Source organism: Plasmodium brasilianum, chromosome 8 (assembly GCF_023973825.1).
Source record: "Plasmodium brasilianum strain Bolivian I chromosome 8, whole genome shotgun sequence".
NCBI lineage: Eukaryota > Apicomplexa > Aconoidasida > Haemosporida > Plasmodiidae > Plasmodium > Plasmodium brasilianum.
The window spans coordinates 1,478,660-1,503,379 of NC_090121.1; the positions used below are offsets into that span (position 1 = coordinate 1,478,660).

The 24,720-nt window shown below is 28.6% G+C and overlaps 1 protein-coding gene across 1 annotated transcript; it reads right to left on the reverse strand.

Annotated features, from left to right (window-relative positions):
* Positions 1 to 5,567: 5,567 nt before the first annotated feature.
* On the reverse strand, positions 5,568 to 16,777 carry MKS88_002484 (kinase-related protein PKRP; the record flags this gene model as incomplete). The annotated part of the gene is made up of 3 exons (XM_067215497.1): positions 5,568 to 13,996; positions 14,110 to 15,889; positions 16,352 to 16,777. 3 exons carry the CDS (start codon positions 16,775 to 16,777, stop codon positions 5,568 to 5,570), a joined length of 10,635 nt encoding a protein of 3,544 aa, XP_067073918.1.
* Positions 16,778 to 24,720: the final 7,943 nt, after the last annotated feature.

Here is a 24,720-nt window from a genome sequence, read left to right on the forward strand (position 1 = left end):
CTAAATAAGAAAAATTACTTAAAAAGGCGTAAATATATATATATATATATATATATATATATATATATATATACACAAACGTACCATAATTTTTTTTCCCAATATACCTATTATATTTATATTTCTTTATTTTTTTATTTTTATTAACGTGTTCATAATTTTTGTAAAAAAAGGATATTATTGGATCTATTATAAAAAAAAAAAAAAAGGAAAAGGAAAAATAAAGAATAATTCACGTTTCGCTCTTTCTGAAATAATTGCATTTAACATTTCGAAAATGATAACTGTTGATTAAGGAGAGCATAAAAAGAACAACACGATTAAAGGGTTTATTTTTATATATTACTTTTTTAGGAAAACGGATAATTATATATAGACCAAGTGAAAAATAAGAAGATATGAGTAAATACCCTCGTTGGTCTGACTAAACGTGAGAAAAAACTATCACAGATGAAATGGATACCCATATATTGTATATATATGTACATATGGGTGTTCGTATGCGGTTATTGCACGTGTGTACATATACGTGACAACACCTGCTATTATACTACATACATTTTTGTATTGTCATGCTAAACTATTACCTGACTGTTCATATTTTTTTTTAACAGGCATTTGATTTTATTTTCCATTACCGCTCCCCACAGCGGGTATCATATATATATTTATTCATACTTTCATATTGGTATTTTTATTTTTCCAATTTTAATTCATATTTATTTTTGATATTACAATCTACATTCATGTAAGCATGTCAGGTATTGTAACATAGTTGCTACTTCATAAAAAAAAATAAAAATAATAATAGTCAAATTAAAAGGTTTTAGCTGTGTTGTATATGCGCTTATACCTATGCATATATGTATGTAAGTATGTATTTATATTTTATCATTTATGTGTGTGTCTTTCACGCGTTTTATATAGAGGAGCATTCTTCTTATGCCATCGAACAGATAGGCAAAGTTTATCCCCTTAGAATGGTAATTTGTTCTCTTAACCTGTATTGAGTTTATTATATTTTTATTCTGATTCATTTTTTGTCTCTGTTTTCAATTTTACCTGAACAAAAGTTATTATGTGCTACACACCTCGTTAGAACAATTATGCAACATATGTTATATACTATAACTAAACATATTTTTCAAAAATTCTGAAAGTAATTTATATATATATATGCATATATGTATATAATTATAAATAGAACAGTTTTTCCCATTTACTAATTTGCAATTTTCTGGGGCGTGTAAAACTTTGGCTCTTGCATAAACCAACTTAAAGCGATAAGTACTGGAGCAGTAAAATTGTAAAATTAAATCTGTTGTTTAAATGGTGTAATAAAAAAAAAAAAAGGGGAATTCAAAAAAAAGGGGAATTCAAAAAAAAGGAATTCAAAAAAGGAGAATTCAAAAAAGGGGAATTCAAAAAAGGGGAATTCAAAAAAGGGGAATTCAAAAAAGGGGAATTCAAAAAGGGGAATTCAAAAAAGGGGAATTCAAAAACAAAAAAAAAGGAATTCAAAAAAAAGGAATTCAAAAAAATTCAAAAAAGGGGAATTCAAAAAAAGGAATTCAAAAAAGGGGAATTCAAAAAAAGGGGAATTCAAAAAAGGGGAATTCAAAAAAAAGGAATTCAAAATTGGAAATTTGCTAATTTATCCTTTACATTTGGGAAAAGAAGGGACGAAAAAAAAAAAAAAAAAAGGAAAAGAAAAGAAAAGAAAAAAAGGAAAACAGATAAAATTTAAAATATTGCGTTGTTTTTATTCTTTTTTCTTCCATTCTTTTCACGTTTGTAATGTAGATTGAAGAAAAATATAAGCAATGAAAAAATAAGGTGCTAATAACGTACAAATATGATGATGAAACGTGAGAAAAAAAAAAAAAAAAAGAAGCTAAAGATTAAATGCGGTGTTCTATTTACAAACATATACATTTGTATGTAATATACATATGAATGTAATATACCTAAGTTTTATTTTTTTTTTTTTCTTAGTAATTCTCCTAATATTTTACTTTCCATTTTGCCTTCAGATCTTTAAAAACGAAAATAAGAAACCGAAAAAAAAAAAAAAAAAGCGTCTTTCATTTCTTTTTACACGAGAAAAAATGTACGTCAAGATCTAACAATGTTATATACATACATATTATATATATATTTATTTATTCATTTCCTTTTGTGCGTAACTGCTTTTCTTAACACAAATAAAAATAATTCTGCAAAACCTTCGTATAACCAAAAACAAGGTAAAATTTTCAATGTATTAAATCTAAATTATATATACATATATATACATATAAATGCATAAAGGGTTACGTAATGATATATAAAGTACAGTAATAAAATAAATATATGTAGTATAAAATATATGTAGTATAAAATATATGTAGTATAAAATATATGTAGTATAAAATATATGTAGTACAAAATATATGTAGTATAAAATATATGTAGTATAAAATATATGTAGTACAAAATATATGTAGTATAAAATATATGTAGTATATATAAGTGCAATTATGACCATGCAAATTTAGTTAAGTAAAAAGTAGTTCAAACAGCACAACAAAGAAAAAAAAAAAAAGTCATATATTATCCGAGTGAAAACTATTTCTCCTTTCATTTCATATATTATTGATTTTTTGAATTTCTTGAATTTCTTGAATTTTTTGAATTTTTTGAATTTCTTGAATTTCTTGAATTTTTTGAATTTTTTGAATTTCTTGAATTTCTTGAATTTTTTGAATTTTTTACGTTTCTTAAATTTCTTAAATTTCTTAAATTTCATACATTTTCAAATATTATTTTTTTCATACATTCCGATTTTGTTCATCTATTTCAGCCATATCCTCTTCCATTTTTTTTTTTTTTTTTCCCCTTATTAAAAGAAGGCATATAAGCTATTCTTCACCTTCATTAAGTATGTTTATTCCAAAAGGAAACTGACAAATATGTAATGTTATTATTTGGCTTCTGAGGAATTTATTTTATTTTATTTTATTTTTTTTATAAGTTGAAGGATCATCCATCATAAAAATAATATATTATCCGCATGTACGTGCAATATAAATAAGAAGGTATATGTATTAATTTAAGAGAAGAATAGATTGATAGGAAGTAGTTAAATGTATGTATACATATATATATATATTATCGTACATGTATTATATTTACATGTGCATCCCCTCTATACTATTTTTTATATATCCCATGCGCAATTTTCCTCTTAAGTAACGTCCCATCGCACCAAAAAAAAAAAAATAAAAATAAACAAAAAAAGCAGATTAAACTGAATAAACAGCATAAACGGAATAAACAGCATAAACGGAATAAACGGAATAAACGGAATAAACGGAATAAACAGAATAAAGCAAGCAAAAGAAATATACATTTATTAAATTGTTCAAAAATATAAAAAAAAAAAAAAAAAGTATACAAATTAACGTGTGCAAAACAACACAGAATAAGTCAAGATCAGTTACAATGTCGTCTAACATCATTGACAAGATTATGAATCTTGAGGTGCCCGAACAGGGAAATACCTCACTTAATATAATTTTCGGAGTAATAAATATATTCTTTTTTGGAATAGGAATGATAATATTAGGAGTAATAAATAAAGACATCGATGATATAGTTATTGGCATTTTGCAACTACTTATCCCCCTCATTGGATGGATATGGGCCGTTTTCTGGGGAATTTTGATAGTTATCAAAAACTCGAAGTGATACATCCATCAGCATGCTCGCTGTTGCTGTCCTGTTTGTGAGAGAGCGCAGGTATACAAGTGCAGGTGTTCTAATCACGTGCGTTCCTTTAAACTTTTAAATAGAATGTACAGCAGAATGTACAGCAGTATATACATCAGACTATACAGCAGAATATACAGCAGAATAAAATTCTTGTTTTTTTTACATTTTCTTATTACAGTGAAACCATGTTTATGTTTTCCTAAGAAATTTTTTATCATCATATTTGACTTCATAACGTATGTATAAAGTATACATCAGACATACATAATATTTTTCAAAATTTTTCCCATTTTATTTGAGCTTTTTTTTTTTTTCCCTCCGCACCTTTTATCATTTTAATCTTTTAATATTTTTGCCATATTTTCTTTAATTTTCCCGTTTTTCATTGATCAAAGTGCGCGAAACGTGCACATATATGCGTGTATATATGTATGCACGTTTGTAAGTTTGTGCAGTTGTGCGGTTGTATGTTTATGTATGTATTTATTTATATATATATTATTATTTTTTTTTTTTTATTTATATTATTATTTTTTATTTTATTTTTATTGTTTTTCTTGATTTTCTTTTTAATTTTTGTTCTCACAAGATAAAACCATAAAACAGTGTATGTTATATGATGATGATTCTTTTATATATATTTTTTCTTTCGGGAGAGGGGAGCAGATGAGAGGTCCTTTGCTTGAACGAAGATATAAAAATCTATGAATTTAACGCCAAGGAATACACAGTTGGTGCTGCATTTTAATTACAAGATTAAAAAAATAAATAAAAAAAAAAAAATAAATAAATAAATAAATAAATAAATAAATAAAACAAAATGAAGGAGAACTACAAGAGTATAATGACAATATATTAACAGTATCTTAACAACATTAAAACGTAATTGTTTTCAAATGTGTTTTCAAATATATTTGCAAATTTGTGATATGGTTATAACAAAAATACTTCAATAAAAAGCATAAAACAAAATTTAAACAAACAAATTTCGTACGTATGTACGTGTGCATAAATATTTGCGCATGTATGCACATGTAACACTCGTGCAGTTGCACTACGAGTTGAAGAACGCTCACTCTGCATAAGCTTAAAATGGAGGAACAATACTTTTAACTTTAACAACAACAACAAAAAAAAAAAAAAAAGAAAACAAACAAAAAAAAAAAAAAAAATTAATTATATAAATTAAAAAAAGAATAAATGAATGGATAGATGAACAAAACGGGGAAGGAAAAAAGACAACATGCTTTTTTATGGAAACAGAAAAGTTGAATAGATTTCTACACGTACGTATACTTAAGTGTACACATATGCCTATATACGTATGTGTATATATGTGCATGTGTATAAACGTGCTAGTGTGAAATGCGGTGGAAGGAGGAAGTTTGAAGAGTTAGAACATGGGTCATATTGTAAGGCAAAAAATATGCCTTATATAACGTTCTTTTTCGTACAACTGCGGTTATATCAGAATATAGTACAAAATGTTATTATGCGTATCTTCAGTATGTATATATGTATTATCTATATATGTTTGTACGTTTTCCTATACGTATGTGTATGTTCATTTTATACATATATAAGCGCGAATGATCTTACATGGTCATGTGCGTATATGTGGTGAGCACTCAGTTCTTCAAGCCTACATGTGAACGTAGCAACACCCCTATACTCAGGAATGAAATAAAGTAATTACTGTATTTTTTGATTCATAAATTTTGTCCTTCTGTACACTATTACATTTTTACTTCTCCGAGTTTTTATCCCCTCACAATTTGGAGGCTCCTATTTGGCACCTGACTCGTGCAGGTAGTTTATATTTTCTTATTAAATAATATACTAGTAATTTTATATGGAAAAATGTTATTATGTAATAAGTTGGTGAGTTTATTATTTTTAGTTGAGTAGGTTTTTTCGGGAGCATGTTCCCATTGTACCATATTATGTACATTCCTATTTTCGCAAAAATGAAGTTGTGAAATATTTGTAGATATTTTGTTTTCTTTAACATTCCACTTTGTGCATAAGTATGATTTATTCTTTCCTATCATAACTGTGTTACATTTACTTTTATAGTTGTCTTTATGTAGTATAGCTAATTTTTGTACCGTACCATGTGAGTTTCTCCCACCTGTACAACTTTTATGAGTAGTGCAGTAATTGGTACCTCCATTGTTAAAATTGCCTCCACCATTGATATTTCCTCCATTGTTGAGGTTAGCTCCACTGATGATGCCGCCCCTTATTGCCCCTCTCCGAGTTATGTACTTCATGCATTTGTTTTTTCTTAACTCATTGTTACTTTCTAACGCATTAAAAGTTAATCCTGTTTTTGAAATTCCCTCTTCCTCTTTTTTTCTCTCATGTTGGAAAAGTTTTTCTGACCAGGACAGGTTCTTTTTACTACTGTTCATATTTTTTGTTTCATTCGCATTTCTTCCTGTGTTAATTATTGCACACCCTTTATCTTTAATGCATTTAGTGGCAATTGTGTTGCTTACGTTGTCTATGCCTCCCACACTGCCTATGCTCCCTATAATGCTTATGTTTTCCCCCTTCACATTTCGGTGCACATTTATTTTTCTCTTCTGGGGTGGAGTAACAATTTTGCTAGACTGCGCAGAAGGAGATGGTGGCTGTACATTTGTATTAACACGGTCATGTGCTACATTAACACGGTCATGTGCTACATTAACACGGTTATGTGCTACATTAACACGGTCATGTGCTTCACTAACACGGTCATGTGCTTCACTAACATGGTCATGTGCTACATTAAGATGATCACCTACATACCTTTCTTCTCTCTTCTTAGTCGTTGTACATACCTTGGGGTATCTTTTCCCCCCTACCAGATTGACCAAGCACTGATTTCCTCTTTCTTCCCTCTTAGCATAATGAGAGTTGCGCAAGTTAACAGACACTTGCTTACCATGATATAAATATGGAACATTGTTTAAAAAAACATTACCCTTTTTATTTAATGTATTTATGTTATATGGCTGTTTTATATGTTTTGCATATTTTGTAAGTCTCCTATGATCGCATTCGTTATATATTTTATTTGCTTTATTTGTTATCTTACAAGTATCGGCTTTCATCAAATCAGCTGATAAGTGTAGAGGAAATTTTGATTTTCTCCTTTGGTTTTGGAATAGCTCTACATTTATCGCCTGCTCGTTCATGTAAGAATGCAACAGATTGTTAAGTGGAGGTGCTTCTCGAGGGGGTGCTTCCTGAGGAGGTGCCTGTTCAGTGGAAATAATACCGTGTTGCTCTTTATCGTTTGCGAAAGAGTAATCTTTCCTCTTATCATTAGTTTTTATTTTTTCATTTTTAGTAAATTTATCATGCATTCTTTCTTCTGTACAGTACATGTCTTTTTTATCATTTTCAACTAAATTATTGCATTCATCATTGTTATTATGACAGATTTCCATATTTTCTTTGCTACTCCTTATGTATGAAGCGAACATTTGGGGATTTGTGTTTTGTACGGGATTGTCTACTTTTAATCTAGCTTCGATTTCTAAGGGATGATCATCTTTTTCGTGAGCAGCCTCTCCTGGATTGCTACCACTTCGTTTATTGCTAATACTCACCGCATGCTCCTTTATGGCCTTTCCCGAGGGGCTCTTTTTCGGCCTTCTTCTAGTACACTGTGGTCTTATGTTATCACCACAGGTCTCTCGCATTAGACTCTCTACTTCTTTACGAATATGGTTAATCTCCCTTGGCACTATATACAAATTAGATGCATTTAATATTTTTTTCTCTTGATCATCATATACTTTGTTAGTGCTATGTGTGTATACGTTATTTAAACTAAAATGGTTATCTATGGTTAGTTTGTCTTTTAAAAATGAGTTCATGTTTTTTACTTTATCATCATTTATCCCTTCAATTTCGTTATGATGAACATAGTTACTCGCATTTTTTTCATCATTACTCTTATTTGTTCTTTTTGAAAATTTTTCAAAATTATAACTGTTGTAACTATGGCGAACAGACTGATTCCATGCCTTTGCCGTAAAATAAGAGTCTTCATACGCCTTGTTATATAGAAAAGGTTCATTCTGATATATGTTTAAATGTTTGCTAGTGGAAGGCATGTACATGTTTTTCCCCTGATCATCGTTACTTTTTTGTGTTATATGGGAGAGAGTAGCACCCGTGGGTGAGCCCACCCCCATATGTGTACATTTCACATGACTGCTACCTCCGCTATTATTACCATTGTCCTTAATTCCGTCAATTCCGTTAATTCCGCTAATACCGTTAATACCGCTAATACCGTTAATACCGCTAATACCGCTAATACCGCTAATTCCGCTAATGCCGCTAATACCGCAATTGCTTCCCTTTTGAGGGTATATCGCACCTCTGTGGATGCCCACCGGCAAATGCTGCTGTTCTGAACTAGTCATGCAGCCCTTACTGCAATGGTAAGAATTTGGCTCAGTTGTGTAATCGTTTTTATCTTTGCTCGTGTTTTCGATGCCACTAATTTGTTGATCCATCCTATATGCATCTGTTTTATTATTATAAGCATCACTGGGAGGAGTTATAACCCTCTCATGTATGCCATTGTTCGAACTGCTTAACCTTTTTAATAAATCTAGTTCTTTTTCTTGCCCTCGCAAATTTATTTCCTGATAGGAACTACTGTTCAATTCATTCATTTCGTCTCTTTCTATCTGAGTTACATTTTTTAAAAGCAAACTTTTCTTTTCATACGTCGAACAAACATGTTCATTGTCACAATTTTTATTTTTATTTTTTTCTATAAAAGAAAGATCATCGTTTGGATTCGCCTTTTTCTCACTTAAATGATCCTCTATCGTTTTACCAACATCGTTATGGTTATCGATGATGTTATCGATGCTGTTATCGATACGATTATCACTACAGTCTTCATCACAGTCCTTATTACAGTCTTCATTACAGACATCGCTACAGCCTCTGCTACCACCATCATTATGTTCATCCTTATTAGTCAACTTCTTTTTTTTCATCTTGTCCAACTTCGTTTTTAACCCCCTTTTAAAATAAAGTATGCATGTTTTTCTCTTTTCTAGATAGCTGCAATATTTATTGTAGGCTAACTCACCACTGCGCTTGTTGTACGTCCTTCTTGTACTATTCAAACTATTCGTACTGTTTGCATTGCTTGCATTGTTTGCACTGTTTACACTGTGTGCAAGGTTTGCTTTTTTTCCCCTTTTGGTTTGACAAAAACTATTTGTTTCCCTGGAAGATGTATTGTAATTGTTCCTTTCCATTTTATCCTCTTTTTTCCTAGGAGCCTCTCCCTTTTCAAGTAAATAATTTTTTTTTATTTTATTATTTTCTATTTTATTCGTGAAATACTTTTTATGGTTGAATAACAGTCTTGTAAGGCGTTTATTGTTATGTCCTTCCATTTTACTACTGACTATACCTTTGCCATGTGAAATATAATTTTCCATTTTTGGGTAATTCTTTCCCATTGATTTTTCTTCTTTCTTTATATTGGACAAAGTAACATGCAGCAGTTTATTTTTTACGTCATTGTTAGTGCAGATAGAGACAGTATGACCTTCGTCTCTCATGTTGAGCTTTCTACTGTTTATTTTTCCATTTATTTCTACCTTTGTATTCCCATTTATGGCAGCCTTTTTTGGAAATGTAGCTGCCTCTTCATCTTCTCGCTTTCTATTTTTCTCATCCTTCTTTCTCACATCTCCATTCATATTGTTTAAAAATTGTTCTAATGTTAATTCATTACTTGATGCGTTCTCTCCCTGCATTTTTCTCTTCATTGTTGTTATAATCTTTTTCTTATTTTTCATCGTAGTGTCTGTTATAATATTTCGAATAGAATAGTTTTCTTTCATCCGTGAGGGTGTATTTCCCATGGAATTATTAGACAGAAGAGTAGAAGAGATTAAGGGCTTCTCTCTTCGTTTGGTCACATTGGGCAAACGTTTACTATAACTAAAATTAATATTATAATTTTTACTGCTGTCATTGTTATTATTTCTCTTATTACTATTATTCCCCTTATCATTGTTTTCACTATCATTATTCGCGTTATACTTCTTCACGTATGAGGTTAACATAATTTTTCTTTTTTCAACCCCGCTCGAGGTTTTTCCTTTCTCATTTTTCTCTACGCCGTTATTGCATTCACTCTTCTTCCCCGAAATATTATTCCACTTGGTAATATTTACGTCATTCTTATTCCATTTGTTGGTAGCATCCTCTATACCTGTTATTCTATGAGTAAATCCCTTTACGCTACTTCTTCCCAATGCATTCACATGCCTTCCTCTAGTTGCACATATGCCATTGATAATACATTTATCATTATTATGAACTGCTACATCTACGTAGTTACCCGTATATACTTTATTCACATAAACATTTTTGCCATTGGTAGTGTCTAATTTTTTATTTTCATTTTTTATATCAAAATTGTAGGTTAGTACCTTTTTTTTTTCTTGTCTGTTGCGCTGATTATTAATTAAGCTTTCTCTAAATGGTTGTTTTCTTATTACATTTTTTAAAAAATTTGTTTTTTCAAACTTTGAACCTTTTGTGTCTTTTCTAGAATCGTTGATAAGAACATTAGAATATTTATTATCTTCATACAATTCGTTTAGATTTTTTTTTTTGTTTTGTTTTTTTGTCTGTTTCCCATATTTCTTACTTACATCCCTTTCAAGTAATATATTTTTACTAAATTTTTCGACAAAATTTTCATGCATTTCATTTTTATCTTTTTTCATCTTACCTTTTGCACATTGTTTAATGTAACTAGCTGATTGGAGAACACCTACTGCCTTTCTATCGACTCTATCCAATTCAGCAGCTGTCAAGGAATAATTACTACCTCCTTTCTTTTCTAACCAGTGGTTGTACAAATTATCACTCCGTTTTATGTTTTTCTCACTGTACTGATGATTCCTCTTTTTTGTTTCATATAACACTCCTATTGTTCTTCTAACACTGGGGAGTAAGAACACATTTTTTATTATTTTCCCTGCTCTTCCAGGTTCTTTACAGAATTTAATTTTTCTGTTTTTTTGCTCTACTTTGGGAGTAATGAAGTCATTCTTTTTTTTATTTTCACCTTCTAGTTGTACTCCTGATATAGTATGTCTTTTTGAAATGGACGTTTGTTTGACATTACTGTAATTGTAACTTCTGTTGATACGTTTGCTACTACTGTTGTTACTATGCTTATTTTTTTTTGCACCGCTTTTTCCATTTGCGCACTTAGTAATGGTAGATATGCTCTTATTTTCATTTTCATTTCGCTTGTCAGGTATACTCTTTTTATCTATAAATATGTTCAGTTTTGCATTATACAAATGGTTTTCTACTGGAGTGGGGTTTCTTATTATGAACAAGTTTCTTTTATTCTCTTTGTTCAATTTGTTGTTAAAAAAAAGGACTTTTTTTTTATTCTTATCAAATACACATGTTCCATATTTTACAATTTTGCTTTTTTTCTTTTCTGAATTAAAGCAATATTTTACCTTTTTCATTTTATTCATTGATCTTCTCTTTTTTATTTTCAATTTGCATGATACATTTTTTTTCTTCAAAATTTCTTTTATTTCGTTTAGCTTCTTTCTACTCCTTATTATTATCTTTTTTCCCCTTTCTCTCCTCAATTTTTCCTTTATTGCACCTTTTTTATACTTGTTCGTTTCGTTAAGCTCCTCAAGCAGTAGTTTGTTTACTGCCACTCCTTCTTCTAGATCATCCAATGTTCCTATACAAAATTTTATTAATTTCTCTTGGGATGAATGGATGACTTTTTCTGCTTTATCCCCCAACGTATTATCTATTTTATTGTCCCATTTATCGCTCCGTTCAAGTAGGGACTGGTCTACTTGCATATGTGCTGGCTCCCCCTTAAATCTGTTTTCCAAATCAGAAGGATCTATATTAAAATCAATCTGCTCCTCCTTTTCTATATTTTCCTCTTCTTCTTTAATTTCTCTATCCAATGCGTTTTCCAGCTCATACTGCAAGGCGTCTTTAAACTCATCTTCTTCGTACTCTGCGTCTACTCCAGCGTCTACAACTGCATCTACATCTGCATCTACTTCCGTATCCATTACATCTTTGAAGATGAGGGCTTCTAACTCGCTTCGAAAAGAACCCAGGTTTGATTCCTCGGAATCCTTTTCGTCATATTGTTCCATGTAGTCACCTTCCAAAATTAACTGCCTTTTCTCTTTTGATGCATATATGTCCAAACATTCAGTTGTTAATAATGATGTAACTCTATTTACATTTTCTAGTGCGCATTCTTGTTTGTCTTCAACTGGAAGACAAGATATAGACTCATTCGTAATGCTACCTTGTATCATCTGTCTTTTTCCGTAATTCTCATTTTCATCCTTTATCACTTCATAACATAGATTATTATCTATTTGCTTATACTCCTTATCTTTTAAAATTATGCTCTCTTTAGAATCGTTTATCTCTTTTTTAGATGAAATAAAATTTTTTGAAAAATTTATATCTGAAGAAGGGGAATGGTAACTTTTACATAAATTGTTCATATTTAATTTTATAGTTTCTACTTTCTTCTTTTCGCCTACAATATTGGACTCCATAGAGGTAGAGAAGCTATCACTAAGATGTTTTTCATTCGATAAAGAATCATTTTTGTATTTTTTAGACGCATGTTGGAACTTTTCACTAATAACATCATCGTTTTGCTTCAAGCCACTTGTTCTATCACTACACACAAGAACACTGCACTTTCTGCTAATATTTTGAAGAAAATGCTTTTCTACATAACAATTTTTATTGATTATTTGTCCCGCACAAATACAGCTATTCTTTGAACTATCATAACTTTCGTTAGTACCACAGGAATCATAAACATTGAGGGGCGATGTGCACTGGTTTTGCTCACTTCGATCATTTACACCAGTTACACCATTTATTCCACTTAAAATAATTATACTTTGTCCATCCTTTCCACTAACCTCTCCATGTGAGCTACTTTTTATATACATTTCTTTAGTCCCATACATCGTATCATCATTATTTGTGTTCTTTCGATTTCTTACCCTCATTGTTATTCCTTCTTTTTCCTTATTTACATTTGAACTGCTAGTACTTAAAAAACTGCTCTTAAATACGTTCGCTGGCCCATTTCTTGCATTTCCCTTTTTGGCCTCTTCCAAAATGGCGGCGTTCTTGTGGCTGCTCTTTTTGGTAGAAGGAGTAGCAGCAGTAGAAGTAGCAGTAGTAGCAGTAGCAGCAGTAGCAGTAGCAGTAGCAGCAGTAGCAGTAGTAGCAGTAGCAGTAGTAGCAGTAGCAGCAGTAGCAGTAGCAGCAGTAGCAGTAGCAGTAGTAGCAGTAGTAGCAGTAGCAGCAGTAGCAGTAGCAGTAGCAGCAGTAGCAGTAGCAGCAGTAGCAGTAGCAGCAGTAGCAGTAGCAGTAGCAGCAGTAGCAGTAGCAGTAGCAGCAGTAGCAGCGCCCGCATCGTTGTTAACTTGCACTTTGTTGCCTACTACACAAAATTCATCTCTTATTTTTTCAACAACAAACTTGTCATCATTTATTTTACCCCTTACGACTTCCAGTTCAGTATACGGAAGAATATACAACTTGTTATTTTCGTCAGGTGGTTCTTCGTTCTTTTTTAATTTTTTTAAAAAGGAAGTATTTTCTGGAATTTCTTCCAACACTTTACATTTTTGAGACTCATTACTTTCGACTACCTGCGCACATTTTCCGCAACTCTCATTATTCATTTCTATTTCAATCAAGCTGGTGTTTTTCGACAACTCAGCGCTCCTTCCCCCGCTGTTTCTACTAGAACTGTGCATAATTTTTCCATTTTCCCCTGAATTGTGCATAATTTTCCCATTTTCACATGAACTATGCATAATTTTTCCATTTTCACATGAACTATGCATAATTTTTCCATATTCATCTGCAGTGCTCACACTTTTTCCATTTTCCCTATCCTTTCTGCTCGAAGTGAACACATTTTCCTGAAGATCTACAATCAACGAAACGTAGTTTCTCTCGTGGCTTCCTCTTTTTGGGAATTCTTCCATTTTGTTAAATTCCATTTCTGAAACTACGCTCACGGTAGGCATTTCCTTATTTGATACCACCGGAGCAGTTGATATATATTTTTTTTTTTTGACTACATTATTTTCTTCATTTTTAAGGAAAAACTGCTTAGACGCTACATGGTTAGCGCTTTTATTTTCTAAATAATCTGTACCTTTTTTTATTTCAGGAAATAATTTTTTTTTTTTTTGTTTTTTAGTTCAATTAATTTGTTGATATTTTTTTTATGATTATTTAAAATTTTTATTTTTGATCTTTCACTAAGTTCGTTGCAGGTTTTTAACGTCTTCTTGTAGTCAAACTGATTAGTTCCTGCCACACATATGCTGTCACAGTTGGGTTGGTTAACATAGTTTATCTGCTTGCTGTTATAATCGGCTCGCTGGAAGTTTTTGGCACTGCCTTTGATCTGGGTATAACTGATTGTGTTTCGGTTCATGGTGGTACCACTGAGGTGCTCTGAGCTGCTGACATTGTACATTTTATTCGAATTACAGGTAGTGTAAGAACAACATTCAGGGATGCTTCCTCTGTTAATTGGCATCATCATTGTATCTTTCTCCACATTAGTCATGTTATTGTTATTATTTTTACCTTTTTGGGAATGATAACTATTAGTACTCTTATCACTACTGTTATATTGATTAAAAGGGGAAAAAACATTTGCAACATTATGACCATGTTCAGGTTGTTGAATATAATTTATCTTCTTATAACTATTATACAAAGAACAGCAGGCTTTACTGCATTTATTTTGTATTTGTATATTGTACGAGTTAGGAGATAAAAAAACATGTTCATATATTTGAAATTCCATAGTTGAGTTTTCGTCTATCCTTATGTTATTCTTTTTTGCGTATTGTTCAATTTCCAGAGAGAGTTTGAACGAGTGTGTGGTATTGATAATGCCGCTGTGACCGCTACAGTTGACAGTAGTACTGCTTCTATTAGCATTATTATCGCGAGCACTGCTTCTATTATCATTATGACAACTAATACTATTGCTATTACCATTATTGCCGCTATAACTTCTATTGCCGTTACTGCTCCTGTTTCTTTTGCCAGATATGCCGACCTGTGGAGGTCCCAGAGCATCATCACAGTACAAATTAAGATTGTGCACAGGGAAGAAGGTACCCTTGAACCAAGGATGATTCAAAGCTTCGTTAATGTTATATCTTATTTTAAAATTTGGTTCTAAGCAATGAAATATTAAATCAAGCGCTTGATTGGATAGATGTAATCCTTTTTTATCTTTTAACAATTCGTTATATTTTTTATTTTTCAACATATTCCAATATATATCTTTATTTAGTGCACACCTGAACAGTTCATGTTTTGTTAAACAAAAATATAGAATATATCCTGTACAAAAAATATCAACTTTTGTTGGGTCATATTTACATTTTTCATATATTTCTGGAGGTCTGAAAATTTTCCCAAAAACCTTTGTATACTCTTCTAATATAACTTCATGCTTTTTATTTATATTAAAATATATAGCTTGCCCAGGATCATTTAACACTGGGTATATTAAACCATTCTTTTCATTTTCAAACAAGAGTATATTTTCTAGGGATATATCTCTTAATGCCATTTTTTTTGAATGCAAAAATTTAATAGCTAATAAAATTTGATAAAACAAATATCTAGCTTCTTCTTCTGAAAATGATTTATTTCTATGCTTCATAACTTCAAACAAATCACCATGGATAGCAAAAGGCATAACCATATAGACATACAAATTATCATCAAAAATATTATCGCAACTCAATATATTACTATGACCACTCATATTATCTCTATAATAGTACTCTGACAGCGGATCTTCTTGCACTTTATCCTTTGCCATTTCTATAAGATGTTTAGATAATATTTTAATAGCCTTCTGGGTATTTACTAAACTTTTATCAACATCTTCAATTACTTCGGATAAGTAGACACTCCCATAAATTGCAGATTGAAGAATGTTAATTAACTTGTACTTCGACTGACTGCATTCAATGACGTTTCCAGCCAAATTGTAAGATAGCGAAGTGAACTGAGAAAAGGGAACAAAGACACGTAGGTAGGTAAGAGTATATAGGTAAGAGTATATAGGTAAGAGTATATAGGTAAGAGTATATAGGTAAGAGTAGATAGGTAAGAGTAGATAGGTAAGAGTAGATAGGTAAGAGTAGATAGGTACGGCAGACAGCTAGTGCAGATAAAAGTGGATAAATATACGAAATAATATAAGAAGTAAGTTGCTGCTAATAAAGGGGGAAAAAAGTACGTCTTAAGCGTAAAATGATGCTCACAGAATGGGCCTATATACAGCATATAAATACAAACAGTTCGCAATTACACTAACGACATATTGATAATACAAAAAAATGTGGTTAAAGAATGGTACATTTCATTACAAACAAAAATGCATGCTTGTATATATTTACTTATGTACATATGTATGTATGTACATTTGTATGTATGTACATATGTAATAAGTAGTTATGCGTATTACGTATTTCATTTTGTGTTCCCTTGGTAAGTTCTCAAAGTACTCATCATTTTTTTCACTAGTATATTTGTACTGATAAAAAAAGTTCTTTTGATTTTTAGACATAATTCCTCCTGGATTAATATCAAAATATAGGCAATCGTTTTGTTTTTCTTTTCCATTTCTATTTTTTACTTTTAATTTTAATTTCAGTGAAACGCAAATATTATTTATGTCAAAGGTTTTACTTAAAGCTGAAAGTTCTACACTATTGCTACAGCCCTCGTTCAGGTAGGATGGTGGCCTAAATGCCACGCTGTGCTTTTCACATTTTTGCTTATAAAATTTGTGTATATTTTGTATTAACTCATTGTCGATATTTATGCAGTTATGAACGCTGTTGTCTGAATGGTTTTTCAAGAAATTATGGAATTGTGTTTTTAATTGCATAATTGAATCGTTTCGTTCCCTTTTATTTTATGTATTTATTAGCTTATTTGTTGGTTAATTTATTAGCTTATTCGTTGGTTAATTTATTAGCTTATTCGTTGGTTAATTTATTAGCTTATTCGTTGGTTAATTTATTAGCTTATTCGTTGGTTAATTTATTAGCTTATTTGTTCGTTTATTTATTAGCTTATGTGTTCGTTTATTTATTAGCTTATGTGTTCGTTTATTTGTCTATTTATTTATATACCTGACTGTTCATCTACTCATTTGTTTATTTATTTTTATTTTAATTCAATGTTTTTTATTTTATCTATTTATTTTTTTTTATTTTATCTATTTATTTTTTTTTATTTTATTTATTTTTTAGGCGAAACGCAGTTCTCATGCGTGTTTTCCTTTTTCATCTTTTTAATTTCTCAAGGTAGAAATTTACGAAAAATTGTCTAAATTAGAAGATGAATATAAACGCTTGTATACATCTGTAGAACGGGTGAACTTCTGCGTATATTCTTGCGTGTTCAGGCAAGTTCTTGCTCATTCATACGATTTTCTGCACGTCCATACGAATTTCCACACGTTTTCGCTAGTTCACACACAAGCCACCAAAATGTTCTTGCAAGTTCATAAAAATTATTTTTTACTGAAATAATTTAAACTAATTAATACTATATTTTGTGCTTCTATACACAAACATGTATATAAATAAACATAAGTTTCTTTATAAGTATACACTTTTTAGTTTCATTTTTTTAAATAAAATTAAAATAAATGAAGAGATGAATAAACAAGAAAACAATATTTGCCACAAGTCGGAGGTAGATAGGATGAGTGTATAAAGTGCATGAACAATTACACATTTAGAGACTTTTGCTTTTATAAATTCTACGGTGTTACAGTGTTACTGTGCTTCATTCTGTAACGCATACATGCGTGCACTCACACATATGAATATATACGTGTACGTATGTGTATATATGAATGTATATATATATATATATATGCGTATGTATGCGCGTATATTTAAAAAAGATATGTATAAATTACTTATATCACAATGTTTTATCAAGCTTAACTTGCTAAAGATTACATGCTTTTTTTTTTTTTTTTTATTACAAGAAAACAACATAAAAAGCGGTAAATATCTATATAACTCTTTCTTTTTCTTTTTCTTTTTTTTTTAAATAATTATTATTTAATCTTTCAAAATATTATGTCTGAGTTATTTTATTATTTCTTTTTTATTTTATTCTTAAAGTTATTAAAAGGTTGTACATATATATATATATTTTTTTTTTCATTTACCCTTTTGTACAATTAAGAAAAAAAAAATTAATTTTTTCTTAATTCTTTTTTTTTTTTTTTTTTTTTTTTTTTTTTTTTTTTTTTTTTTTTTTTTTTTTTTTTTTTTTTTTTTTTTTTTTTTTTTTTTTTTTTTTTTTTTTTTTTTTTTTTTTTTTTTTTTTTCTTATTTTTGGACACACACATTCTACAACATTGACAGGACCTTTTTTTCTTAGAAAAAATAAAAAAGGAATTTATGAAATATTTATTTTCCACATATATAGAACGAGTCTTCTTAATTTTTTATTTTTATTTAAACTTAAGTACTTTTAATGTTATAAGTACATATGTATGTATTCGCAAATACACAGATATATACACATACATGTATACCTATTCCTTTGTGAATAATTATATATGTGCATGTTGAAGTTTGTGTACGCGCAGTGGCCAATAATATATTCCTTAAAATGTTATAAATTCATGTACTTTGTTATTATTACATATACATGTTTATACGTCTACATGTAAGTATATGATGAGTACATGCGCATATTCCTTCTGTACTCATGTTATCTTCTTAAAAGCGTACAGTAACCTAGCATAGGTATGTATGCACATTTAAGAATTATTTTTCTATGTGTGCATGTGTGCACTTGTCTTAAGTTATTTCAATTTAGCAAAAAAAAAAAAAAAAAAAAATTAAATAGTTGAAGTGTTGAAGTATTGAAGTGTTGAAGTGTTGAATAGTTGAATAGTTGAATAGTTGAATAGTTGAATAGTTGAATAGTTGAATAGTTGAATAGTTGAATAGTTGAATAGTTGAATTGTTGAATAGTTGAATAGTTGAATAGTTGAATTTATTTCTAGTAAAAACAAGCCAATGAAAATATAATTTCAATTTTACTACTTATTAAAAAAAAAAAAAAGAAAAAAAAAAGCAATTTTAATATGAACTGCTAATAATTTTTTTTAAAAATACATTAGAAAATTTATTTAAAAACGAGTAAGCAATAATAACAATGTTGCAAATTATATTATATATATATATATATATGTATATGTATATAGAAGACAAAACATTGCATAAGCTTCTTACATTTTATAGTTAAACATAACTGTATTGCAACAACTGTATACTATATATTGTCGAAAGCTTGGACTTAATAAATATTAAGCGAGCATCTCATTTTATTTATTGCTTCTTATTATTTCTGTTATATTTCAAAGAAATACATTTTAAAAAAAACGAAAGGTATTAAGAGTTAATATTATAAGCCCTTCCCGGAAGAAAGAAGAGCTGAAGGAAAAGAAAAGGTCGGCGGGTGGACATATATATATATATATATATTTGCATGTACGTTCATGTAAGTACACATTTATGCATCCCTTTCTTCCGCTTAAAAGGAAAAATGTTTTGCGCGATCGGGGCTTTAACAGCACACATACATTAACTGAACAAAATAAAACGAAAAGATCTCACCTTGTTCGAAAAATGAAGTAAATAAAAAATATGTCTCTGTGAGACTTGCACATATATATATATATATATATACTTAAAATATTTTTTAGGCATGCAATGTGCTTTAAATAAAGAGCTTTTTCCCCCTTATGAGGGAACGCCTTTATCATCTTATAGAACTGTCAAGTTCGCATTTTAAGCAGTAAATTTATATAGAAAAAAAAAAAAAAAAAAGAACGTTATGTGGTTATTTGCACCTACATACATATATATGTAGTTACCAGAATTTTTAATTATTGTCCCCCTCCCCCTTTATAAATTAACATAGAGGAGTATAAATAAGCTACACTATGAATCATTTTTGTTCCTACATAATTACTCCCTTCTAATTTTATTTTTTTTTATTTTTTTTTCTTGCTCTTATTACATGTTGTACATATAACATGACCAATTTATCTTTTTCTGTATAATTTAAAAAAATTTTGCGTATAATACTGAATTTCTTTTTTTTTCCATTTATTGCTTTTTCTTCTTTTTTTTTTTTTCTCATGTATCTGAAGGCAGTAATTTCTTCTTAATTTAAGCTAGCTTATTCAAATAAAAAAAAAAAAAAAAAAATTTACCATTTTGAAAATTAAAAAACAAAGGTTATAAACAACTGTTATCATTTTGTGCTTAATATTAATTCTACAACAATAATTTTGTTTTGTATATTCCCCTTTATTTTTTTTAATGTACTAACAAACTGTTTCTTTTTTTCTAAGTACTCAGTTTTTTCATTTGTACATATGTGCATGTGTGTATGTATAATCTACACATTAAAAAGGAAGGATTTTTTTTTTTTTTTTTTTTTTTATGCACAGATTATTTCCTACAAGTGCCGGTAAACAATTTTTTTTTCTTCTTCAAAACATACTGTATATGCACAGAGTATATATAATAGAATTTTCATTTGCTGAAACGTTTTAATAAACTTCATATTCAGCGTCCCAATCTGCGCACATATATAAATATATATATGTTTATACATATTAACACATACATATTTATGTATGCGCATTTGTATGTGCTTGCGTGGGCGTATATGTTCCACGAGGTACCATTTAGCATAAGTTTGCTAGATAATACTGAATCCTTAACACTTAACGCGTATCGTTTAATGCTTATCACTTAACGCTTAACGTGTATCACTTAACGCTTAACGTGTATCACTTAACGCTTAACGTGTATCACTTAATACTTAACACTTAATACTTAACACTTAACACTTAACACTTAACACTTAATGACTTTTTTTTTTTTTTGCAAGTGCCATTTCACACACAGTAACTGCCGTAGTGCGTTATGGTCAAAATGGAAGCAGATAATTCGAAACTACAACATATAAAGAATCATATAAAAAGTTACAGTTAGCTAGCTCGTTTTTTTTTTTTTTTTTTTTTTTTTTTTTAAATGTGTAAGGTGAAAAAAGAAAATTTCGTTTTTACGAAATTATAAAGTTAAAGAATAAAAGAGATGAGTTTTATATTCCATTTTTTTTCATTTATAACATAAAGAAAAAAATGTAATGTTTTTTGTGCAATTTATGATTTAATATTTTCCGTTAATAAGAAAGTTTAACGGTGCACTTCAATTCAATTCAGCAGTTATGCACCAATGTATATAACTGCATTTAAGTATATCTATATACCTGTATTTACAAATATATCTACGAATGTATGTATATTTTGTATACACTTATGTGTTACTTAAGTATGTAAATAGGTAAAAATATTTTAAAAAGGTTTATTTCATTTTGTTTCTTAATGTACGTATTAAATTTATTATATTCTCTCTTTCTCAACAATGCTTTTTTTTTTTTTTTTTTCTTTTACTGTCCTTTATTTTAAGGCATATGGATGTGTTGTTTATATATATATATATATATATATTATTATATATATATATATTTATATATTTTTTTTTTATTTTTTTATTACATTTTATTTTAATTTAGTTTTTTTTTTCAACGTGTAAAATAATATTCTTGCTTACAGTTGTGCTAAGCCGTACCGGCATACTAAAAAAATTTGTCAATTTTTTAATTTTTTTTTTTTTTTAGGTATATATATGAAGGGGAAAAAACAAAATATTAGTATAACGTTCACTTTTTCAATTAATACGTGAAAGGGTTATATATAATTTTTAATTCTTGCCTTTAAAAGAAAAAAAAAAAATTTATACATGGATAAATATATATATTTTATTCTGATTTTGTTAAGGTCGAATTAAACTTATAAAAAAAAAAAATAAAATAAAAACTAAACATTCCTAAAAACGTTTTCTTTAATTTTCCATACCGTAAACAAATATTTCAAACGAAAGAAATGTAAAAAAAAAAAAAAAGGATATATGTTAACTCGAACGGATAGGAGTACACGCATACAGTATGTATGTATATCTATGTATGTATGTATATCTATGTATGTATGTATGTATGTATATCTATGTATGTATGTATATCTATGTATGTATGTATATCTATGAATGTATGCATATCTATGTATGCATGTATATCTATGTATGTATGTATATCTATGAATGTATGCATATCTATGTATGCATGTATATCTATGTATGTATGTATATCTATGTATGTATGTATATCTATGTATGTATGTATATCTATGTATGTATGTATATCTATGTATGTATGTATATCTATGTATGTATGTATATCTATGTATGTATAAAAGTGTACCCTTGTGTTGGTTGGAAAAAAAAAAAAAAAATGCAATGAACTCTCGAAATAAGCAAAATGGTACTGATGATGATGAAATAAATGAAAATTCATAAAAAATTAAGTCCTTGAATTTATATAAAAATAAAAGTGTAAAATAAAATTTTGGCTTCAACTCATAGGCAGGTTTATTAGTTTTAATACAGTATTAGTACAAATGAAAAAAAAAAAAAAAAAAAAATTAAACAGGCGGAAAAATAAGAAATGTAACTAGAGGGCTGGGAAATATATATATAAATATATATGTAATTATATTCATTTATGTGGGGAAGGGAAAAAAAAAGAAAACTGATAAATAAGCAGCAGAAAGGGAAAAATAAATGGCGAACAGAATAAAAAAAAAAAAAGTATTACATAAAAACGGGAAAAAATATGGAACTAAAAAGTGAAAATATAAACTTGCATATCATCCATGATATACAGTTAATATACGTATGTGTGTACGTGTGTATGTATAATAGTTTTATAGGACTAATTACATATTTGTTTGTAACTAGATGGTGAGTAATATGCATAACGTATATGTAATTTATATATGTAAAGATCTGTATGAATTACACATGGGTATAAAGTTATGTGCTCATATATACTTTTTATGCATTACTTACTTTACATTTGTGTGTAAATAAATTCATTGCTAAGGGTATAATTTTACATATTATATGAACAAAAGGCAAAATTCGCCAGAATTCTCCAAAAAAGGTATAAGCATAAAAAATGGAAAAAAAAAGAGGGGAATGAAGAAAGGGCGAAAAAGGGAATTAAAAAATTGGAAGATGAACGAAGAAAGAAGAAGCAAGATATAGCAAATTCTTCTTGAAAAATATTAGATTAAACGATATATTAAATATCATTTTTCATTTTTAATAAACCATACGTATGCTTTACTCTCAGTAGTAAAATTAAATCCATTTCTCTTTCAGTTGTTTGAAAAGATATGTTTATATGTTAAAAAGCGTGTAATCAGATAAAATTAAGTGCTACATTTTTATAATAATTTTATTTTTTTAGTGAGAGAAAAAAAAAAAAAAAAAAAAAAAAAAAGAAAGAAAAAGAAAAAGAAAAAGAAAAAGGAAAAGGAAAATAAAACAAAGAGAAACAAAACAAAGCGAAACAAAACAAAGCGAAACAAAACAAAGCGAAACAAAACAAAGCGAAACAAAACAAATCAAAAAAGAAAACAGACGAAGAGGCGAAAAGAACGCGAAAAAGGAGCGCTGAAGTGAGCATAAAACAATATCACGAATAGGCAATTGTGTTGATGCCTTGGCACAAAAAAGGTCATTCTTTGTGCTGAACAAATCAGAAAAAAAAAATTCTTCAAATGTGTAATTAAAAATAGCAAAAATGAACATATGCTTGTTTTTGTTTAAATAATTGGGATTAAATGTATGCATTCATAAATGTAACATATATATATATATATATATATATATATATATATACATATATGTATACATATATGTATATATGTGTACATATCATAAAACGTATGTGTTAAAATAAGGCTATTTTAAATTTTGTGTATACAGTTTTTACATTGATCATTTTTTTTTTTTTACCACTTGTATCTTTTTTTTTTATCCTCTTTATTTTTTTTTAATTTTTTTAATTTTTTTAATTTTATTCATTTTCATTCCATTTTATTCCATTTTTTTTCCTTTCATTACAGCTTAATTACAGCTTAAGCTTATAAATATATATGAACAAACATATACTCATGAAAGTGTACATATGAGAATATATATCGTCGTAAATGATTATGAACAATATGTGAATTATCCTTTTATACATATGTACACGTGAACATATATATATATATATATATGTATGTTGATCATGCTCTTTTCATTTCCTTAAATTCGACGTACTCTTTTTTTAAGCTTCTCCTGTCCTTTCCTTTTATACACTACTTCTGCCCTTACCTTTTTTTTTTTTTATTTAGAACATACGTATTTGTGCATTTTGTAAATATATATATATATTTATGTGTATATATTTGAGTATATATTTGTGCATATATTTGAGTATATATTTGTGTATATATTTGTGTATATATTTGAGTATATATTTGAGTATATATTTGTGTATATATTTGAGTATATATTTGAGTATATATTTTTATATGTATTTGTGTATATATGTATGTATATATATGCGCATATATGTACGTATTTTTATGTGTATAAGTGTATGTATATTTATATATACATTTGTACATGTACATTTGTATAAGCACGTTCTATATTTTATTTTTATGAAACCTACCAATTTGTATCGTATATTTGTTTTATCATAACGTACATATATGTATATTTTTCTGTGATTCTCCAAATGCGTATGTATGTATTTAAGTATAAATTTATTGAATGAACATGGTCATAATTTTATGAATGTTCCAATAATAGCAAAGAAAAAAAA